This window comes from Diabrotica undecimpunctata, chromosome 5 (assembly GCF_040954645.1).
Source record: "Diabrotica undecimpunctata isolate CICGRU chromosome 5, icDiaUnde3, whole genome shotgun sequence".
Taxonomy (NCBI): domain Eukaryota; kingdom Metazoa; phylum Arthropoda; class Insecta; order Coleoptera; family Chrysomelidae; genus Diabrotica; species Diabrotica undecimpunctata.
This window is the reverse complement of record NC_092807.1, coordinates 40,865,885-40,890,179: the sequence shown is the minus strand read 5'-3', so window position 1 is coordinate 40,890,179 and position 24,295 is coordinate 40,865,885. Positions and strand designations below refer to the sequence as shown.

Below are 24,295 nucleotides of genomic sequence, written 5' to 3'. Positions count from 1 at the left end.
AGAAAACCAGCAGTAAGATAGTAGCAACAGAGATGGAATGCCTGCGAAGATGCTGCAGAGTAACAAGAATGGATAGGAGAAGTAATGACGAAATAAAGCAAAGAACATCAATAGAAACAGACATACTAACATATATAGAACAAAAAAGACTAAAGTGGTATGGACATGTAAGAAGAACTAGCGACAGCAGATGGATAAAGAGAATAACCGAATGGAGCCCCATAGGAAGGAGGAAAAGAGGACGACCCCGAAAATCCTGGAGGAACGAAGTAGACGACGCCATGAGTAAGAGAGGACTAAACGATGGATAATGGAACAACAGAGAGAGATGGAAACGGTTGAGCGAGGGAAGGCAGTGAATACTGTAGAATCCCTAAAATATATATATAATTATTAATCAAAATTTCTCTCAAAAAGTGAACTTAAACTTACAATTTTACACCAAAAAGGTACTCTTCGCAAAACTCGATACTGTGTATCGTTTCCGGAATGTTTTGATTTGAAAATTAAGAAGTAATAACCCATGCTGGTATAAAGTCAATATATTTTTGAAACACCCTGGAATAATAATAGTAAACCGGCGACTTTAAGGAAAAACCAGGAAACCCGTCGATTGTTATTTGTAAACAGGCTATTCGCAAGGATACGTCATCTATGTTAGCGTGATGACATCATTGCTAAAATTTTTAAATGGAAATGTGGTTGTTGTAATACATTATTTGAAAGGTCTCTTAAATACCTATTCAGCCATATAAATATGTCTGAGTAATTGATGTTTATATTTGTTTAAAAAATTAATAAATTTTTATTATTACAATAAATATTTATTATGTATTATTCATTAAAACAAAAAAAACCTAAATTAAGTGCTTAAATTGTTTCATCATCATCATTAGCTCCAAAACTCATGGTGGGTCTTGGCCTGCTCAAGGATAAGTCTCCTTCTTCTTCTTCAAGTGTCGTCTCCATCAATGGAGGTTAGCGGTTATGGTGGCAAACGTTTGTCTATCTTCAGCTGTTCTTAAGAGTTCCTCAAATCCAAGTCCTGTCCAGTTTCTGATATTACGTAACCAGGACAATTTTTTTCTTCCAATTCCTCGCTTTCCTTAAGTCTCCATTCTCTCCTATTCTTCGCCTTGGCTTTCCAGTTTCGTACTCACATTTTCAAGTCTTCCTCCACCTGATCCTTGAATCGTGCTCTGGGCCTGCCTCTCCTTCTCACCCCATCTATTCTTTGGTTATAAATATGTTTTGGCGGCTTCATCTCATTAAGTTTTTTTATGTGACCTAACCACCGCAGCCGGTTTATTTTGATGTGCCTAATATCAAGCTTGTCATACAGGCGGTAAAGTTCGAAATTATAACGTCTACGCCATAATCCGCCCTCCTGTACTCCTCCATAGATATGCCGGAGGATTTTACGTTCAAAGCATCTTAAACGTTCTTCATCGCTCTTTGTCATCGTCCATGTTTCCGACGCGTAGATGAGGATGGGCTTGATAAGAGTTCTGTATATCACTAGTTTCGTTCTTTTTGTAACTAGGCTTGTTGTTAAAAAAATTTTAATCCATAATAGGCTTCATTTGCCAGATATATCCGTCTGTTAATTTCTGCACTTACTGCATTATTCTGATTAATTTGTGAGCCTGGGTATATAAACTCTCTTACTCCTTCGAAAGTATATGTTCCGATCGTTAGATCTTCGGGTTGTGCTGCTTGTATATAATTTGATACTTTCATATACTTCGTCTTACTAGTGTTAACCTCTAGTCCCATTCTTTTTGTTGCTGCTTCAAGCACCTTGAATGATTCGACCATGTTAGCCTTTCTTCTTGCAATAATGTCGATGTCATCGGCGTACGCTTAAATTGTTTACCTTTCGCTTAAACACAATAACAAAAGCGTTCCCCGAATTCTTCTCGAACCTTCTCTATAACTTCCAGAGTTATTTGTGCAACTTCAGTACGTATCGTTTCTTTGAGCTCATTAATATTTTGTGGTCTATTTTGGTAAATTTTACTTTTTAAGTATCCCCATAAAAAGAAATAAAAAAAAGGAGTCAAATCAGATGATCTAGGCGGCCATTCTATTGTTCCTCTTCGACCTATCCACTGGTCTGGAAATACGTTGTATAAGTAGTTGCGCACCAAGACAGTATATACTGTGGAGGAGTACCATCTTGCTGCAGCCCTAAATCGTTTCTGTTTGAAGACGATCGGGAAGAATTTTTGAAAAAATTCTAAATATCTAATAATCCTTTGTATCTATTATTCCCGTCCGAACATTAACTTTCTCTGGGTATTGAGTACGGTACCCTTGCATTCATTGTGGAATTTCCGTATTCCAATACCCTCAAGTTTGAAAATTGTCATGACCGTTTAGTAGAAATGTAGCTTCGAATCTTTTCTAAAAATCTCGAATCTCTGTTATTTTGTTTCATTATAATTTCACAAAATTCAATTCGTTTATCAAAATTATCTTCCATAAGTTCTTGTACTATTTACTTTGTAGTAATGCTACTTTTTCTTTTTCAGCTTTCTAAGAACTGCTAAATGGTCCATGTCATTATCTAATGCTATTGGCCGTAAACTGGTAGGAGGATTATCTTGAAAGGCTAACAGAACCTCTAATTGTTTTTTGTGGTTCTTGGTTTAGATATTTATTATTAAATAACGTACATACTTCTTTCTGCATACGTATTTTATCTCCACAACCAATCATTATTAGAATTTTAATTCTTTGCATTTCAGTCAGCATCATGTTGATAGATTCGAAGACTTTTGAATACGTCTACTACAATAATGCTTTTAATCACTTGACAGAAAGGTAATTAAGTTTGAATGTTTAAGTATCAATGTTGATGTTAATAAGGTAACTAGATTCTTAAAAAAGGTAAAAAGTAGGTGGATAAGACATTTCATTACCAGTGATAGCCATTACAAAATTTATTTTTTTCACAATAATATTTGTGACAATACGCAAATCAATTACTGTACACAGAGATGGTTTAATAGGTATTTAAAAGACTTTTCATATAATGTACTACAATACCCACATTACCATTTAAAAGCTTTAGCAATAACATCATTACGCTCACATAGATAATGTCAAAAATAAAAAGGTACCCATTACATATTTAAAAAGGTATCCTTACAAAGAGTCTGTTTAAAAATAAAAATCGACCAGTTTCTTTATAAAACGTCTCCACGTCGAAGGTAACCGGTTGCCATTATCTGTTTTATTGATACAATTTTCCTTTTTTTATATAATTCTTGGTTTAGAAATGCTATCGTCAGAAATGTATGCGCCAACCTTCGCGCCAATCCCCACGCCAACCTCCACCCAAACCACTTCTTCTTCTTAACATGCCATACACCAAAGTGCGTAGGCGACTATCTCATTACTAGAATTCTGTTCTTGGCGGCGTGACACAGCTCGCCTGTATTGTGTATGTTTGCTCGCCCAAACCACGTCACTATCGAAAGTATAAATGAACCCGCCGCTGTTCCCAGTAGCAGTAATGCATTGATTAGTGGTCAGTACAGTACTGTCTGAGGTCTCGGGAGACTGAGACCTCGGAAGCCCACTGATAATCGACGCAGTTCAACCCGGAAGCCTGTTGAGTTCAATATTAATTCTTAGTATCTCTAATAGTATTAATCTTAGGTTTAATCTTAAAGAGAGGAAAGTTTTACAGAAAAATATGTTAGCTCATTTTGTTTCCAAATAACACCAGGGATTGTAATATTTTTAAACATTAATACGAAACTGTTTTGTGTTCTATATGAACCTTGTACAAATACCAAAAAAGTTTTATGTTCATATACAACTAACGATATATTGAGCATGTTTGTCCTACTTGCATTATGTAATTTATAGTAATGAAATATATATTCTTGTTCCTGGTTGTATTTTATCGGACATCGATCAGTATACGCTTTTAGAATTGATTTGTTTTCTAGCCTTAGATTTTGTTTACTAATGCACTTATACAATCTTTCAAACTATATTTTAGAAGAATAAATGCACGAAGAGAATTTTAAACAATATTGTAATTATATGTTTAGGAAATGGGAATAACTTGTAAAATGATTTTTGCTAAATGAGTCTTTTCTTAAATCTCTAACTTTGCTTTATTTTGCACGATCAATACTGTCATAAAACTAGTTGCTGATTTAAAAACTTTGCGCTATTTTACACCTAAAATTTGAAAAATTTAATATAAATACCTAACGGCTTATGTAGCAGACACAACTTGTTTTTTGTTCTAGCAATTAAAATAACAATTTTTTCACCGTATAAATTCAAAGGTCAGTAGAAATCCGAAGATTTCTTACTTGGCGAAACTAAAATTCCTATAATTGTCTACTGTCGAGCCAGAACGGCAAAAATATAATTATTGTGTGTATTATGACAAGAGATATTTATTTTCAATCCAGAGCTTCTGCATAAGGCGCTCTGAGGAGACCTAATAAGGTCGAAATACGTATAATCGGATAGCAGGAGCCCTGTATTTAAATTAAATCTCTAACGTCTTTCTGCTTTATTATTTTTTTTTTTTTAATTTATAGGTAACAGTACTGGCGGAATGTTTAACCCCCTATACTGACACTAGAAGTTTTTTAATTTTTAATTTACCTGAACTAAACACTTGTGGTTTAATCTCATATAAAATAATAATTAACTTAATGCCACAAGGAAACAGTTACAGAACCCTTCATATATGTCATATTTAGCTCAGTAGGTTCTAATAATTGTATGTCGTCCCCCGTTTGTATTTTCGCGTTGCAAATCTGGTCGTCTTTCTTGTAGTACTCGTAGTTTCGTAAGGTAGTCTGCCCAATATTTTTTTGTTTTATTGCTCAGCTCTACTTTATTCGTAGGGGATGGTTTCATAGCTTTTGGTGTATGCCAGGCTTCTGAACATTTAAATCCTTCTATCATTTGGTCTATTCATTCGCATTTCTTTTACTATAATTTGTTTTTCCTTCCAGTCAACTCTATCTTTACCTGTTTATTTACTTCTATCTCTACTTGTTTATTTAGGTTTCTATAAAAATCTTTCAAGTGATTATCATCTCAAGAGAGAGATGATGATGACTTGAACCAGGAGAGAAATTTCTCTCTATGCTGTCAAACACAATGTAGCAACAAAAAATTATGTACGCCCTTTGAATATATTATTTAGTTTGCTCCAAAGGCTTAAAAAATTTGAATACGATATTAAGGGTAGTCTTTGCGGATACCTATGAATAGTAATACTAATTTCTGAATTTAAACATTAAGAGGATGACTTTTGCAACGACCTTGACAATATATATATATATATATATATATATATATATATATATATATATATATATATATATATATATATATATATATATATATATATATATATATATATATATATTATATATATATATATATATATATATATATATATATATATATATATATAACAGCGCTACAGGCGTTGTAGACCCCTAGATTCTAAAAACTTGGTTATTTCCCTCCATTTTTTTCGGTCCCTTGCTTTCTCTCTCCAATTTCTCACGCCTATTTCTGATCAGTCTTGTTACTGCTTCCAACCGTTACCGTTTCTTCTTTGGACGTCCTCTAGTTCTTCCCCATTTCTTTCTCCTTCAGTATTGTTTTAACATTTCGATTCTCTGGCATTCGTATAATGTGACCAAGCCATCTAGCTCTTTGGGCTCGTATTTTTGCCATAATTGCTGGTTTTCCATACATCCTCTTTATTTCTTTATTCGTTCGTCTTCTCCAGATATTCTCTGCCGTCTTTATTCCTTCGAAGATTGTTCTGATCACCTTTCTTTCTCAGATCTCTACTTTCTTTTCTTCCTGCTGGTTCATAATCCACGTTTCACTGGCATACATCACTGTGGGTCTGACTACTGTCTCGTATACTCGCAGTTTAGGTTTATTATTTTGGTATTTTTTGGTTTATTATTAATCCGTATCTTTTCGCTTCGTCTTCAAATGTCTGGAAAACTTTTTCTAAATGTTTTTTGTTCTCACTAGTATTACCACATCATTCGCGTACGCTATGCACTGTTCCCTGCTATTGAAAATAGTACTGTTTGTGCTTATATTTGATCTTCTTACGATTTGTTCTAATACTAGGTTGAATAAATTCGTTGACACTTATTTTAAATCTCTGTTCACTGTAAACTGTCTTGAAAACCTTCCGTTCATTGTTACCTTATTCATCGTGTTCCTAAGCGTCATTCTCACTAGCTCTATAAGTTTTTCTGGTATTTCTAATGATCTCATGGCCTCATATAGCATCGTTCGATTTAGGGAGTCATATGCTTGTTTAAAATCGATAAATAGCATATGTAATCCGTAGCTATTATTTTGTATTAATTTTAACATACTTATTTGATCAGTAGTTGTTCTTCCTGATCTAAAACGTCGTTGGTATTCTCCAATCATTTTGTTATTATATTTTATTAATCTTTTCCTAATAATTTTTGCAAGTATTTTATAGACTACTTCTAATAGTGCTATACCTCTATAGTTTTCGCACTCCGTTTTGTCTCTTTTTTTATAGATAGGACAAATAAGAGCACTATTCCATTGTTTAGGCATTTCTTTTTTTTTGCCAAATTATTGGTGTCAAGTGAAATATCCTTTCCTTCGATATTTCGCCATCTTCCTTAAAAATCTCAGCTGGGATACCACTTTAACTTCATTCAAATTTGGTTTCTCGCACGTCGCTTCTTCATCTTCTTGCCAATTCCCATTTCTCTCAAGTTCCTCTTGTTGGTCTGTATTTAATAGATCTTTGAAATATTCTGCCCATCTGCTTAATTTTTCTGTTGTTTCACCTAAAAGTAAGCTTTCTTTGTTTCTACAATACTGTGGTTTATTCTTTGTAGTTTCTCTGGATTTTTTAACTTCTTGGTAGAAATTCTTTACCTCTTTGTTTATGTAGGCTTCTTCTATGTTTTTAATTGCTTTTCTAGCTGTTCTCTTTTGTTATTTCTGCGAACTCTTTTCACTTCCCTTCTTGCCACATAGTTTTCGATCGCATTTTGGGTATTTCTTTATTTCTTTGTAGTTTCGCCCTGTTTCTTCTTGCCAAAACATTCCTACATTCTTCATCGAACCAGTCTTGCCGTCTTTTTATATGCTCTTTTCCTAAACACTTTTACGCTGCTTCCGACATAACTCTCTGTATGGTCTGCCACTCTTCATCTATATCCTGTTTGACTGGATTCTCTAGTTTTTGATTTATTTCTTCCTCTAGTCTGTTTACAACCTGCTTCTCTTGAAGGTGCTCTAATTGGTAATTTAATCTATCTCTAACAGGTTTTGATATTATTGATAATTCTTGTTTTAGTTTTGCTATTATTAGTATATGGTCACTGTTGGCTGTTGGCCCCTCTATAACTCCTGCATTGTTTATTTTTCCATCGGGAGAAGTCCATGTTACCATATGAATGTCTTTGACCTTGAAAGTAAGCCTTTATAAAAACGGCTTAAACCCCCTTAAGTTTTTCCGTTAGTCTTGTAAATTTTAATTTAAATATGCGCTATCAATAAAGGTTTTAAATTTCATTAAAATCTGAACAAATCTAAAAAAGTTATTTAAGATCCAAATAAGTTCCAATTGAATTTGGCCCACCGATATCAAACACGCACATTTTAATTCCTAACGATGATTTTAAAAGACCAAATAGTATCTGTCATCAAAAGTTTTGTATTTTAACCATGTATATGTTAGTAATAATACTCATGTTAAAACGTATGTTGCCACGAAACTGTAATTCCTTAGAAAAATTTTCAAATAGCAGTAATATTTTAGTTAAAAACGTATTCTCTTCGTATATTTATTCTTTGAGAAATAAATGTCGCCATACTAAATTCTATTTTATTTTTAGGGAACAAAAGGAGAAGAAACTGGACAATCTTAATTCTTACATGCCTCTAACTACTTGACAGCATTATAACATGATGGTGATTACCGGACACTGCTGAGGAGTCCAGATAAAAATAAAAAAAAAACTAAAAAAAAAATAAGAAGCGGCTGTTGTTGCAACACTCTTATAGAGAAACTTTAAATCTATCTCTGTTAACTGTTGTAGTTTTAATATTTAGGAGAAATAACAGGACAGTAACGGTTCACGGGTGTCCCCCAAAAACCTCATCTCGCAAAAATAAAAAGGGTAGTAAAAATAATTTTAGAAAATTTACATACACAGATGATGTACGTATGGTCCAAGATATAATCGTAACTTTGCTTTTAAATAAAATGTAGGTAAACAAAAATAATTAACTTTTACAGAAAAACATGTCTTTCTAGGATGAGCTGTAACGAAATATCTGCTATGTAGTAACTTGGTATTTTGTCTGTTGTTTTTTTTATGTTTATGTTAACTTTGATTAAGTAGTATTAATAAGACGTAATAAAAACATAACAATCAAACCAATAAATTAAACCAGATTGTAGTTACCTTGGAAATCTTGTCTTTCCTGAACAACTGAAAAAACCCATTTCCAAAGTATTGGGTAACATAATTGTTGTCTTTACTATGGTTTATTAGTAGAGTTTTTTTCTTCATTTTGTTTACCTTTTTTCATTTTTTCCCATATTTTTTAGTACGTAGCTTCCATGCTTTTATACCTAGCTTTAAACAATTTCACTACATCGCTATTTGTCTAGTCACAAACAATTTTCATCAGCTTTTTTCTTATCCCAAATTATTTTTTTCGTTTCAATCTTTTGCCTAATACATTTCTTTCGTATAAGTTATCGCAGATGAGGACGTAACTAGTCTTAATATTAGAAGCATTCAATATTTTTTATTGTTTGTGCTTTTAAACAATAGTTTTCTTCGCCAAATAGCAGTTGCTTGTATACTTAATATATCCTTAATATACTTAATATATACTTAAAAGCTTTTATCTCAGTTTGGGCTTAACATTTATTTCACTGAATGCCAGAAATCTGCAAAATGCCAGTACCTCTATAAATTTATAGGTTGCACCACCATTTGTTCTACTTAATTTTGCAGTACCAACTAGAACGTCATGATTTTTTCTTATGTTTTATTTATTAGTATAGTTATAAACTAGATTTACTTACCCTTAAGTTTCTTTTGTAAATTTCTAAAGAAAGTATGCGATATATTTGAGGGGATAATTTTCTATAGCTGTCTGTCCGTGAACCTTTTTAACATACGTGATAAGTATAGGTAAACTGCATCAAGCTGAAGTTGATCAGATTGCTTCAATACTTCATTTTCTTAATATATAAAATGAAATTTAAGCTAAACCAAAGGTGCCCTAAAAGTTAAGTTTTATATTTTATTAGATTTTTCCAAGGTGTAAGAAAATGTCTATTTTTCGGTTTTCATTATTCAGGACAAAGATCTTCACTTCGAAGTACGGACATTTCCTAGAAGTTTCATATTTTATACGTTTGGGCCCTTGTGTTCAATATATATGGAACTTCGTTTCTAAAAAAATGTATTATAAAAATTTCTAACAAATTATCGAAGTGTTTTTGGTTTTGTGATAGAAAGTACTGTAGTAATTTCCTTACACCCTGGAATGACGTTTTTGTCGAGCTTTTTTTACTAGTAGTACCTATTGATAATCATCTGAGAATAGTATTTATACTTTTAATATATTTCTGTTTTTAAATGTATAGCAATAAACCAATGACTAAAGTATATAAAAACAAGCCAGGATGACACGCATGTGGCAGGTGTCAAAAAGCTTAATAAAAAGCAGACATATCATTAATTTTAGCATACTCTAAAATAAGTAATTGGAAATTTTCGCGTATAATCGGAATGAAATGTTTTGCTCCGTTTAAAAACCTAATTCTCTGTCGTTTATTCAGTTGTGTAGACAAATTTGGACTTGAATATTCCTTGACTTGAAGTGCACGCCAATGCATATCTAAGATATCTAGAAAATATTTCTTAGTATTTGTAACATTTTAAATATTTAAATTCTTGCAAAAAATGAAAATTCTTTCGTTTGATCCCATTACAAACTCAAAAATTGGTAATCAATTTTTATAAATCCAAATAATCAGGAATAGAAAACACAGTGCAATTGTGGGCTCAACTTGAAGTATTTTCACAAATAATATATAAACTTTTACAGAATAGTCTGATTGAAACTAATTTTTTATTGAGACTATAGAAGAGGCATAAGCTTAAGAGATATTAATTACAATTTCAAGATTATATTTATTTTAAAAATAGTATTCAAATTATTTGTACCTAAATGACATAACCGGATAAGAATGTCAAAGTTGCCCCAGCGAAACTTGACCCCAAATTGACTCAAATAATAATTGACCACTGTCAATTATTATTTTCCGTTTTTTAAATATTCTTCTTCCTTCACGCGACAAGTACCAAACGCCGTTTCCTAGGATGACTTATGAGACCTCGTTGAAAAGGGGAGGAGATAACGAATACGGTTTTCATAGAAAAACAAATATGACGGCATTGCCAAAAAGGCAATATATTGGATCTTCGTTATTATTGGTCCAATTTTGACGTTTGGGATGTTAAATGAAAGAGAAGAGGTACCGATTGTGTTTAAATATAAAAACAAATACAACGACATTTACAAAACGGCACTATATTGTATCTTCGTTGTTATTGGTCAGATTCTAGCGTATGGTACGTTAAATGAAAGGGGATTGGACACTAATGAATTTTTAAGAAAAAACAAATATGACAGCTTGGCCAAAGGTATTGTCTTGGGCTATGGGCTTGGTATTGGTCCAATTTTGACATATGAATATATCGAAATAATAAAATCAAAGAAGTTGGTACGCTATGAAAACCTTATACTCATTTTGACATTATGTCCAAACCATCGCAAGTATCTAGGTATACGCGTTTTACACACATACAAACATATACCGCACATAACAAACAGTTTTTTTTAGATTTTTAACTGCCTTGTACCTTTAAAAATATAGTTTTATTTATATGTATATACATATATATATTTCAAGCGATCCGTAATTGTTTGTTATTTTTTATAGGCCTTTAAAATTTTCAAATGCTCAAATTAATTTGAATTTCTTGCTAACTCTCATTTTCATTTAAATAGTTTGGTAGAGCACAAAAAATATTTAATTTAAAAAAAAATCGTTTTTTGACGTTTTATGGAATTTTGAGGTTTGAGGTCAGGTTGAAGTGTCAATATTTTGTGCTAAAAACTTGTAAATCTTTAACTTTTGTGATGTCAAAATAATATTATCCCAAAATTTTGGGATTAAGTTTCCGTTGTGGCGATTTTGACATTCTTATCCGACTATGCCCTTTGTATTCCTATTAATTATGCAACCAATAATACTTTGCGACCATCTCTCACTGCTTAATTTCAACTTAATATAACTGCTGCAGATTTGAATTACGACAAATTTACTAATCCATATCTTCTAATGTAATTAAAAAATCCAAAATTTAATAAGTCGGGGATTATTAAAATTTCAAATTTTATGCGTTACTTTCAGTTAGCTTCTTTTTAGATATTTTAAGCTTGTGTCCGTAGTGGCTCTGAAAAATTAACTATTCATCATTCATGGACTTTAATGTATGTTTAAAATAATATAACCAGTATAAAATTCTTGACCAGCTTTGGGGTTTAAAACATTTCAGTGGTTCGTTATCGTTAAATATTTTGTACATTGATTATATTGATTATGAAATGTACATCTTGTATAGAAATGCATTGAAAATTAGTTTTTTAACGAAGCAAAACAAAACAACTTTTCTAAAAGTTATCTGCCCTTTTCCAACATTACCGGCAACGCTATAAAAACTATATATTATAATCCCTTATTTTAAAAACTTAATTTTTGATAATATTAAAATAGATGAAGCTTTTGCTTACTTCTAGATATCTTTATTAGTAATACTGAGCATTTGTTATCTTGCAATCTCAAAAAAAATGATAATGCATGAAGTTATATTTAAGGAAAATAGAAGTTTTATAGTTTTTTAGTAATAGACTTATTGATGATATCTCAGTTTTAAAGTTGTGAGAGGTAAGAATAGAGCAACTATTGACTACGATTGTAACTAAACCAAATGAGTTGTTTTTTCTACAATTTCTTGTAAGTCAAATTTTTAATTTAAATCCTAATATGTCCTCTACTGTATTAACATCTCCTTTCTATAACTAAATCATAGTAAAGATTTTAAAGAAGCGTAGTGAGAAATAAAATAAACATTTGGTATTAGAGTATGTCATGTTGCTCTAAAAATATGTTCATTTTGTACCTTTTTGAAGAACGTATGTACCTATATTATTGTAAAAAGGAGAAACAAAAATTATTTATATATTTCGAGTAATTTATCTTTTCAAAATATAAACTAAAATATTTTATAATTCTTGGACTAATTACTTTCAAACTTCAGGTTTGAATATTTTTTGCTTTTTAAGTATCTTGTAAAAATTAGTATTTATTTTTCCCTAATTCTTTGGTTGTACTTTCCCGTTTAAGTTATATAATGGAATACAAATATTTAAGTTATGTTCTCTGAATTTGTCCATAACTTAAGGCGGAAAAACTAGATGCTGAAATAACATTTTATTACAGTTATAACGTGTAACTTAGTTATCGGGAAACTATGTAGAAGGCAATAGAAAGTATTACATTAATGGCCTCGATATTATGCCCAGAACATAATCACTACTTCATCGTAGCAATCAAAAAGTAATCAGCAGATTGGCCATAAAAATAATATACGATGATAAGACAAGAGAAAAAATAGATCTTACAACTCATGGACAAATACAAACACTGTATGTATATACTAGAACACTGTACACTCGGCTCGAAGGACCAATGTACAATTCGAACATAAATGTGAATACCCTTATGTCCAAACTTCTCAATCGGCGATGAGAAATAATTCGAAGTGGTGAAGTAAATATTTTATTGGTAGCTAATAAATACATACTACAAACAATGACTTAACGTACTACTTAGTCAATTAAATAATTATTACTAATACTAATAGACTACTTGCAGTTATTGCAATAGAATTTAGCAATTGATCCAATTCTACCAGAAGGTAAATAACTTCGTAATTAGAATCGATTACAAATTATATACAGTGAGATTATAAAGTGAAGATTAATGTGAGATTACAAATTGAGGGATTAATTTGTGATTTAACACAAGTCTAGTTTTAATCAAATAACTGGAGCCTTAGTATTTGCACCATAGAGAAGCTTGAGTAATTAACTACATAGTTATTTCACCGAACAAACTTTCAAAAACTTTCCAATACAATTTCTATATAACCATTGGGATCGATGAAAAGAACTAACGTTTACTTCAGTATTAGATTCCAAGGTCTCTATTAATTAAAATATACTAATTTATTCATACCGTAAACACTTAAGACAAGATACTGTACAATGTATTATTTTGTAGGAGTTGTAGTTTTGTGCGATGTTGTATGTTATGACTTTTCTGAGCGTTAAATAATTTTTGTTATTCTTTTTGCTCAGAACACGATTGATTTGATAAAAGGGGCAATTTTTCCTCGTCAATTAAAACAAAAGAGATTCTAAATTGCAAATCCAGTCCAACGTTCCAATTGTGTCTTAAAACTGTCAAATATAGGTACATAGCTCTCGGTTAACCAAAGCTTAAGTTAAGTAATCCTTAATATATTAATATATTTATTTAAGACAAGTTGTATTTTATATTTACTAATAGTTTTAACGTATTATTTTTGTATAATTTTATAATTTTGTACAACCATACTAACTGCTGATACATCAGTCGAAAAATGTAATGTTGAACATTTTCTGCAGAACGAATCAGAGCCAAGAGCGCAAAACTATCGATTTAGTTAGTTCACTTGCGTATGTAATATGCATTTGGGTTTGTTTACTTACAGAATTTGGTAATAATAATGATATGTTTTTCCTGACGATCTTTGGAAATTTGGTGATCTAGGTTTGATTCGTTCTGTATTTTTCTCTTAAGTAGGTTATATTCTATCGTAGTGTAGTGCTTTTTGTGTGAAGTTTATGTGATATATCTATTACTATCATTATAGGTGTATTTTTAGATTAGGGACTATGTTCCCTTACTAGGTAATGTCCACGGTAAGCAATCTGCGTTTACAAACATAAAAGTAAATACATAAATAGCGAGGATAGGGTCTTGTTCTAAAGTTTATGAAAATATTTTTAAACGTTTACAATTTTAGACTTAAAAACCATTTTTTGTCGAATGTCAATTTAAATGTTAAAAGTGAAGCAAAAAATGTTTTTAAATAGTGATTTACCATCTCGTGCTACAATTAGTACGTATAATTTTCTGACAGTTATTTTACCATTATTTATTATTACGTATTTTACAAAAAAGTTGACCTTCTAAGTAATTTTTACCAAACAAATTAAGGTAAAAACTAGTAATGATGGTTCTTAAATATATATTTATCCAATATTAATATGCTATTTAGCATGAACACTATACTTGGAAATGTAATAGTCCATATAAACAATAGATTTTAACTATTACAATTCAAGAATTCAGTATTCTTGTGATCCAGATTTATTTAGTGCTCAATACAGCACGTGAATCCCATCGAACGTTTTCTTGTCCTCTGATTTGGTCAACTTAAATTCATTGTGTCGCATTTTTATGTTAAGGTATCTAGGTCATAAACAACTACTTTTTCTGTTTGTTTTTGTCCCAATTATCAAACGTACGTACTCTAATGTATATAAGGCCACCCCTCTTCATGTTAGCCTTAATAGGGTCCACATGTAGATGTAGACTAACATTTTTCAAACTATTTCTATTTTTTTAAGATAAGTGCAGTTTTTCATAAAAAACGAGAATTAGATTTGTGTTACCTTTAACTATATAATCATTTACTTTAGATACAGCCAATTGTCCGAAGTTAAACTTATGAATAGCTGGTATCGTAAAATATAACTTAGAAAATAAATTTTGTAATGGACAGTAGATAGCGTATCGTGGTTATAACTGCAGATAAAAAACATGTCGCTCTCCCATATCATTTTTACTTCAATATCATCTAATAATACCAGTTGGCTCAAAATATCTTCGTTATCGATTTACTATAAGAAACAAATATGAGGTTTTCGTCTCGAGGAACAATTCCAAGCTTATTGTACACACGAGGATTTGATAAAAGTTTGTGTTTCAAAAGTAACTACCGTTTTAAGGAATATTTTGATTCTCTGGTTTTACGCAGGGTGGTCGTACTAAATTACTATTTTAATAGCTGATCATTCAAAACTTTTATTTTTCCAATAAGGAATAATTAAATAAATTGTATTGGAAAATGTGTAAGCCTTATGTTTTATATGTTAAAAATTATTTCACATGTATTTTCTGAGAAACGATATCAGATAAAAGCACTTAACAGACACTTAATATTCTTTCCAAATTAAGGATTATATAAGTACAACAAAAGAAGGTAAAGAAGATCCGCTAGTATTAGAAAAGCTTTATTTTAGTAGTAAAGCTGTATAATATATTTACATATAAAAATATTTGGTTCATATCTTCTGATAAAACGGTATTGAATTAAAATTAACCAACAGATCCCATATTGATCATGTCACAGACCTTTCAACTAACGGTTTTGTCAAAAGCAGCAAAAAATATAACAAAATATTAGTCATGCGAATATATAAAAAAAACACAAATTTAACAACTGTGTAACTTTGATAAATAGGTTGAGTTTACCGAAAGTACAAGCTGAATATAGCCGCAAATGTCAAAAATATTTCGGTTTGGCAGTGTTGACATGTTTTTATAATATATGTGGTATGTTTCAAATATAAAGAGATAAAGCTTTTAAAAAGTACATTTTGATTATACTATTTTATGAATTCTGCAATTTTTAATAACGAGTAGATATTTGTCTCTTTCGAGATTAATTGCAAACATCTGATGTAATCTGACAACTGCTGATTTGACGATTGCCAAATCTATCCCCTAATCCATCAAAGGGTAATAGCTAAAAAAATGTCTAATCATTAACTGCAATTAATCTCCAAAGAAACAGATATTTACTTATTGTTGTTTTCTATAAATCAAAAATTGCAGAATTCATAACATAATATAAACAAAATGTACTTTTCTAAAGCTTAATCTTTTTATATTTGAAGCATACAGCATCTACATTATAAAAACATGCCAACACTGCTATACCGAAATTTTGTGTTCCATGTGTGACATTTGCGGCTATAATCAGCGTGTACTTTCGGTAAACTCAACCGATAAATACAATAAATACGTTTTTATACTAATTTTTTCATTATCACGCTAAATAACACGATCTACATATACGCTAATTTATTGGCTTAACGGATATGTTTTTATTTGTGTGGTAAAGATATATCTGGCGAAGAGCATTTTTCAAGCAATGGCTGATAGCAATCTTGTTTACATTATGGTCTCTATCATTAGAATATTTCCTTTTATTCTTACGTCAGACACTATTTCTCTTATGCACTTGGTCGTGAGATCTTTGCACCAAACCCTATCTATTCATTAAAGTTCCTTAAGAAGTCATCTGCTCTTAATAAAAGCCAGTAACGTCCTTATGAGAGCTTAACGATTTCTTCTGGCTCAATACTTGGTTTAATGGTGCATGTTTGTCACTAAGCACTTTAAATTCACAGAGGGGATGTATGTTTCTTCATCCGTTTCACATTTTGTGTACCGTGGTGCATTCAGTCGTTATTGTAGAGATGTTTATTCAGTTGATGATATCCAATTACCATTTTTGTCATTGTCAGTTGTCAACAACTCTCCTCTGCTAGGATCTAATAGATTAAATGAAGGTCTAATGTTGCTAATAATTTTCAAGTTTACTCTTGTAGTGTTCTCAAGTGATAAGTGTGCTTCTGGGTCCTTGAAATATTTCTGAAGGGCTTTGATTTACCACTGGATTCGCTAGTTCATTCCTTTGGATGTGGCACTGACGGTTTATTATCTCATATTAGTATATTAAGGCGCATATCCTCACAGTTTTATTTTGTAAATGGACCCGATGTCGTTATTTTCGCCGTCTTGTTATCGATTAAGATATTTATCTTTTTTTGTTCCATAGTTTTATCAGTACAGGCTCTCATTGCAAATACTTCAGCCTGTATACTCTAAAGTGTCGTCCCATTGATGTTGTATGATACTTCTTGTATCAGCATACCTGAGTTCATCTGAGAGATCTGAATATTTGTTCCTTGTGATACTTTTTCGGACTTCTCTCATATTATTATCTTAAATTGATAGCGTCTTTGAATATTGTAATTCTTTTATCAGTGCGTAAATTTGGGTTAAATAAATACTATAGGTACAAACGTTCTATAAGGACTTGTAATGTATGTATATACTACATGTAATCTCTTGTACATATTCAATAAATGTACTCAATAATTGTACTAGCTACTTAAGGTTAATATTATTCAATAATGAAAATAACAGATATTTACAGTCGTAGAAAAAAATAAAATTAAACTTCTACTAATTTGTGAAATCATTTTTAACACATGAATAGGTAAAAAATAGATCGTTATCATTAAAATATATTATCTTTATAGTAAAGAGGTTTTAATATTTTTTTAACCACCCTGTAGGTAAAATGTTGAAATGCGAGTAGCGATTGTTCTGCGTTGATTTTCCGTCCAAACATGTCCAAACATGGCGCATGTGCAGCTCAAAAAGAGCTAAAAATGGGTATGATGGGTGCGGATCGCGGGTGATCAGGCCGAAAAACATACTGTGTATTAATATGTTTACCGGCCGCTTTCGGGGACTATTATAAAACATATCAGCTTAATTATTGATAAATTATAATACCTGTTAATATATGCAATCCGACCTTTATTAAATGTCGTCTTGTAACTGTGTTTTTTATCTTCAGAGTTAAGTGTAAATTATATGTTCTCGTCAAATTTATTGTGGAAAATATTTTGTGACCTTGATGTAAAACCTTAACAAAAAGTTTAGTTATATTTAAAATATAACTAGACAAAAAATGTTTACCAATTTAGGAAAAAACGATAAAACAATTGGCAATATTAAATATTCATACTTATTAAATATTCATACGTATTTAATATCTATATCTCCTATTATGTATTAAACGGCTCAAGGAAATTAATGTATCACTAGGTAAATTAAATTGACGACAAAAAAGATTTCATTCAATGTGGAAGTTATTGTGAATCTAAATTGGGCATTATTTTATATTTGAATGTTTATATAGTAACGATCTATTGCAATATGGAAAAAAACAGATCTTGGAAAAAATAAGAAAATTTGATATCGATACCTTCTAACTGTTCGTAGATTTCAAAGCAGCTTATGACAGTGTAATCAGAAACAAATTACATGAAGCACTTCAAGATCATGCGTAAAAGCGGTTTATAAAGCCATGCGTAAAGCAAAAAATCCAAATAGCTGTTCTGAAGAATTGAATACCAACAAAAGCTAGACAGATGTTGGTTGCACTCTCAAAATGCAGCAGATAATATAGGTCTAATGATCAACGTGAAGCAAAACAAAGCTTATGACATCATGCACAGACTACATAATCAGAAACATGGGAAAAAAACTTTCAACATTTCTAACTATAATTTTGATGTGGTGCAAAGGTTCTCTTACCTGATAAACTGCAGAATAAGATTTTGGCGTCGTTGATATAATTTAGAGTTATACAATAAATACAACCAAATAGCCAAAGTCAAAGATATAGCTACTGCAATAAAAATTAAATGTTTACAATGGACAGGACATCGGGCCAAAGCAAATGAAAGCTACCCTGCAAGACGTCCTCTATTGGAGAAACTCTAGGGAACTAGACATCGAGGTAAGCCAAGGCTGAGATCGACGGTTAGTGTGCATAAATACGCTAGGAAAATTGGTGTGACAAACTAACACAAAGCTGCAAAAAATAGAACTGAAAAGAGAAGTAAGCTGAGGAATATCGAAACTCAACTAGGGCAGAAGCAATAATAATGATAACAAGTTAATGTCTGCTACAGAGTAGACATTATTGTAAAGCTGTCACAAAACAACATATTTGACATCTACTATCTGACAGTAAAATTCAAGAGTGTTAGATGTAAAATCATTCAATATAAGAGTAATGGCGATCTACTGAAACAGTTCTCTAAAACATTAGGTTCAGATTTGGAATGGATTCTCTAATAAATCAGACAAAATCTGATATGTATAACATATATTGTCATATAAGTCCAAACTTGACCCTCCAGCCAACACAATTTTTGTTGGAAGAGTAGTTTTGATGTAAGAAGTGAAGTGATAAAGACTAATTTGTGTCAAACTCTTCGTCGCTTAGCGGACATTCTTAATAAAAATGGAGCTACCAGTTCCACGCAATCTACCATGTCAAAATTTGGAATGAAGTAAACTGACTAATTTTGTTTAATAAAATATAACTAAAAGATTACTTAATAAAATTACCAAATAGTATATTTGTGTATCTAGGTATATATTTTAATTGTTCTTGAGCTAGCTTAATATATTCTTTAATCAAACATGATTAAATTATCTCCATAATATAACCAAACTACAAGAATATAACAGTAGCAAGGAATTATTAGATTATTTAAAAAAATTAAAAGAATTTAGGTAATACAGTTTTCTAATAAATTACTTCTTGCTTTCTCTAGTAACGAAAAATAAAATTATTGGATGAGAAGGGTCTAACTAGTACATGAGGAATAAAAATAAACTTCTATTAAGTCTGCAAAGGATGTATTACGAATAAAGCTGTTGCAGTTGTTGCCTTTGTGAAAAACATAAATATCATGTGTAATATATAGCAAAATTATTTAAAATTAAGGATGAAATAAGAATTTCAACAATTAAACATAAACAAATGTGACCTATGGCAAATAATTTTTTTAAAGCACAAAGAAATGTGAAGAGCAGAAAATATAGAGAAAGAGAAGCTCAACAAGAAGTAAAATTTAAAAATTATGTAACGTACATTCTTTAGTAGAAGCCAAAGAATAAAAGCTTTGCATAATATCAGTTAACCAACAACTAATAATCAAGATGAGATTGTTGTCTTCTACAAAAAGAAGAGTTTGATGACTTTTTTAAGTTTTAAATCAACCCAACGTTCTCCATTATTCTTGGATTTATGTTTTTAAATACCTTCTAGTAAATGAAAATAATTGTATTAAATCCAGCGCAAATGCTTGTATTTTCAATAAATCGTATTGTTAAGGTTATGCAGCCAAGGATAAATAATGTGATAAAATTATCAACGGTTTTATAACTAGCCACAATCGCCTTCTCTGCTTTAGGTAATAGGTTTATGGAAAAACACCACTTTCTAAACATATCATGATCTGTGCCCCTTTGTCAAGTGACGTCTTAAATTGTAGCAATTAATAAATATAAATGAAAAAGATTTGATAATATTTAAGATATGATTATGAATTTACAATTTAATATTAAATAAGAAAAACCAATCTTTTCAAGCAGTCATTTGTTCAATATGTTTAAGGAAATGCATTACTTATTTAAATTGTATTCCAACTTTTCAAGTCAATATGTCGTTAATAGTAGTTTTAAGTAAACAGTACTGTATTGGATCAGATCATAGTTCAAGAATTATACTATTTTAAACAAAAACTCAGGAGATAGGGGGATATGTGCAGTTGACTAGTGTTGCTTCAGGGACTCTCAAAGCTATAAAGAAAATAAAACGGAAAATATAGAAGATATTCAAAAAGAAGAAGATTAGTTAGTTCTAAACCAAATTGTTTTGTTTTTACTGTTTTAGGTTTGAGAAGAGATAATTCATTTAACAGAACTAAATTGAAAATCGATAATTTGCTGTGGTGAAGCTGAATTTGGTTTAATACCTGTGAAAAATTGACACATATACTCATATAACAAAATTTACGGAAAGACTACGATAACGTCCCACTAAAAAGCTGTAACAATGAAAGGAAAGTACGAATATTAATATAGAATAATAAGCTAATCAACCCATAATAAAAATAAAAACTGGGACACAAATGACAACAGGGTTTGTAACATCAAAGTGATTCAAAGAAGCATGTTAACGCTGTCGCCCACTTTATTTATATATTTAAAATATATCTCAAAAACGCTTTAAAACATGGAAACAAAAATATTGAATTATGGAAATACCACTCACCAGCACTTATTTTATACTCTTAACTTAGCAGATGATCAAGTAATATTGGCTCAATATATATAGGGCCCCAAAATTAATTGAAGAATACGATATATTGAGTCCAGAAGTCATTAAAAAGAAAACCGATTGCAACCGTACATTGGAGGACAAGAAAAAGATCTCAAAACTACAAATATCTAGGTATCAATATTTGGCACGATGGAAGATTAGACAAAGCTATAAGAGAAGGAAAGACAGCAGGTAATGAAACCAATACAGTGGTAAACAATATTTTATGGGACCAAACCATCAGCAAGAAAATAAAAAGAGGATATATGAGACTATAGTGAAAAGTATCACTTTATATAGCAGTGAGATTTAGCCACTTTTGAAAGAACATGGCAAAGCTAAGAGCATCAGGAATGGATTTTCGGAGTAGAGCGGCAGAAAAATCTGGAGAAAGAAGAAGTAAAAGCAAACGCATTAGAGAGAATATGCATGAGGAAATGCATAAAAAGTTAGAGAGAAGGTATATAGACAAAGAGGTGAGAGAAATAAACAGAAGAGGGTGCATACGAAGTTATGCATTATACCAAACATTAACAGGCTAGCGTATTGGCAACCACTTTTACATTGATATTTTCAAAAACAGACAAAAAACGAAAAATAGAGCCAAACTATTACTAGAAAAATCTTACAATGAAGAAGTATCAGAAGTAGCATATCTTATTACTTCTGATAGCTGATCTTTCTGACTTGGAAGATCATTTGTACTATAATATAATATTCTGTCTTTAATTGTGAACAGAAATGCAGTTATCGAGTTCTAATTAGGTACATTAGAAAATATACAGTAAGTGTGACGTCAACATATATCGTTCTCACTCTTACACATGTAACGAAGGTACCTCTCTCTCTCTAACACATTGATTTTCCTATACTTGTAGCCGTGTCCTCATTATCACACTACTTAAAAGTTGAGCAACACAGTTCCATCCCTCGTCACATTTATTATCACAATACTTGTGGAGTATTGGGCACTTATGCGTTTCTTCGCCAAAAGTGTAAGAGGGCTGACCGGCCGGGTCAGCGCAATAAACAATTAAATAAAAATTTACAATTCATTTATTTATAAATTGTCAATTACATATATTTTTACTGATAGATTTTAGCTAATTCAAATCTGATCCCGTACAGAGTGTGGTAATAGCATTTCCAAAAAAATATTTATGTGGTGAATAAGAAAAACAGTTAATATAATTTTGAACAAAACAATTTCATTTTATATTCTTGTCTTTACTAACTAGCAAATTAAACAAATAGAAAATGCTAGTGACATATATAAAAAATATATGACTTATTGATTTCCAGTCAATGTTTAAACTTATTCATCGCATAACTTACAGGAACAGAATAAATTAATGTTGAGTATTGCGTAGCGAGCTATTATATTTTGAAAATAGATAGTTTGTGCATAAGTGTATTCGTTATTAACATAAATAACTTGTCCAACGTGTCTTACATTAGAAATAAAAGTTCTAAATACAGTAAGTTTTAGAACCTTAATAAGGTGATAGTACTTACATAGCAATATTCAACATTAATTTTGAACGTTTGACGACTAAGACATTACAATAAAAGTTGTAGAGCTTATTTTATCAGACTTACGGTCGACTTTTATTGTTTTTTCTACTGAAACAACTGTGTCAACCACCTTCTAGCTTAACTGGTTTCGGTGGTGGCATAAGTACTAGATAGCTGCTAATAGTTTATCAAATATAGCAGCAGTGAACCGCCAGTGTTTGAATGAAAACAAAAAAAGTTCTATTATTGTATTTTATTGAGAGAAACCAAGTAGAGTTAAAGAAAAACGAAGCTTTTTGCTTTTATTTGTGATTTATAAATGTGTAACTCTTACATATTATTACCTTATTCAATAAAAAAACCGAATTCTTTAACCAAAAATATATATTTCTATTCGCCGAATAAATATATTTCAGCATTTATATTTTCTATTTAGATACACCATGTCTGTTTCATTGTAGCAATAAATAAACTTGGTTTATTTGACTGGAGTATAATAAAATGTATTAATAGAATTAGTCATAGTCCAGATGCTGGCTTATCGATGAACCTGGGGACTGTCAGAAAAGGATCCCCTGACCTTAGCCTTAGTAGTCCTGTATTGACCAGGGAATGCATATCTTTATATTAAAATAATGAAGTCTGTAGGAGTAAATAAACTTAGTTCTATGTAAAATGTGTGGAAATTGTTGGTCTAGAGTTTTAAGTACAATTGAACAATATATTGGGTACCGCAAGACCTTTTCCCGGGTCTGTTATATTGTTGATACTAGTCAGATTAATCGTATTAAATACCCACCCCACCATCTTGCCCCTCTCTTATTCTGAAAGAAGCATTCCATACAAAGATTGTATTTTACCTGACAACGTACTTAGATTTAAAAAAAAAACATTGTATAGGGTCCAAAAGATGGGAAAATAAATATGTATTACATGTTTTTGTGTTTATTTTATATATCCCTTATTACAACATCAAAAAAACAATGAATTTAAAAAGACTTTTACAATTGAAAACTTCTAAACTAAACAACCTCATGAAAAAAGTAACGATAATGATGTGATATGGTTGTGTTGTTGATAATTTGCAACGGAGAGGACATGGTTACACAATACAGGGAGTTTCTGGATCTCAGTATAACAGACACAAACAAGGTAACAAAGGAAAAACAATGGTGCACAAAATGCTAAGCCATAGGAATGAGTTGCAATGTTACACCCAACATAGATGCAGACAGTGTAGTGGAGAATACCACACACTATTACATTTTGAAACTAGTTTTTTTGGTAACAGAAGAAATCCAAATAGAAGAACAAAAGAAAATATCTCTGAAAGAAACGGGAGAGACTAGAGAAGTTCGAGTTATGGAAGAGACTCGAACAACAGAAGAAGCGGACAATACCCTGATAGAAACAGGGGAGAAAATGGTAATTCGGGCAATGGAATAAAGCCGAATAGTGGAAGACAAGAATACATCGCAAGAGAATAATGGGTATAGACATGACAACGCACAGCAACGAGGACA

The 24,295-nt window shown here is 31.0% G+C and overlaps 1 protein-coding gene across 1 annotated transcript in view; it reads left to right on the top strand.

The window, feature by feature from the left end:
* Window positions 1–23,708, top strand: part of LOC140441274 (protein couch potato-like) — a 335,845-nt gene extending 312,137 nt beyond the window's left edge. Inside the window, exon 9 of the mRNA XM_072531890.1 lies at window positions 7,908–23,708. Coding sequence (XP_072387991.1) covers window positions 7,908–7,940 — 33 coding nt within the window. The 3' untranslated portion in view covers window positions 7,941–23,708. The remainder of the gene's footprint in view (window positions 1–7,907) is intronic.
* The last annotated feature ends 587 nt before the right edge of the window (window positions 23,709–24,295 follow it).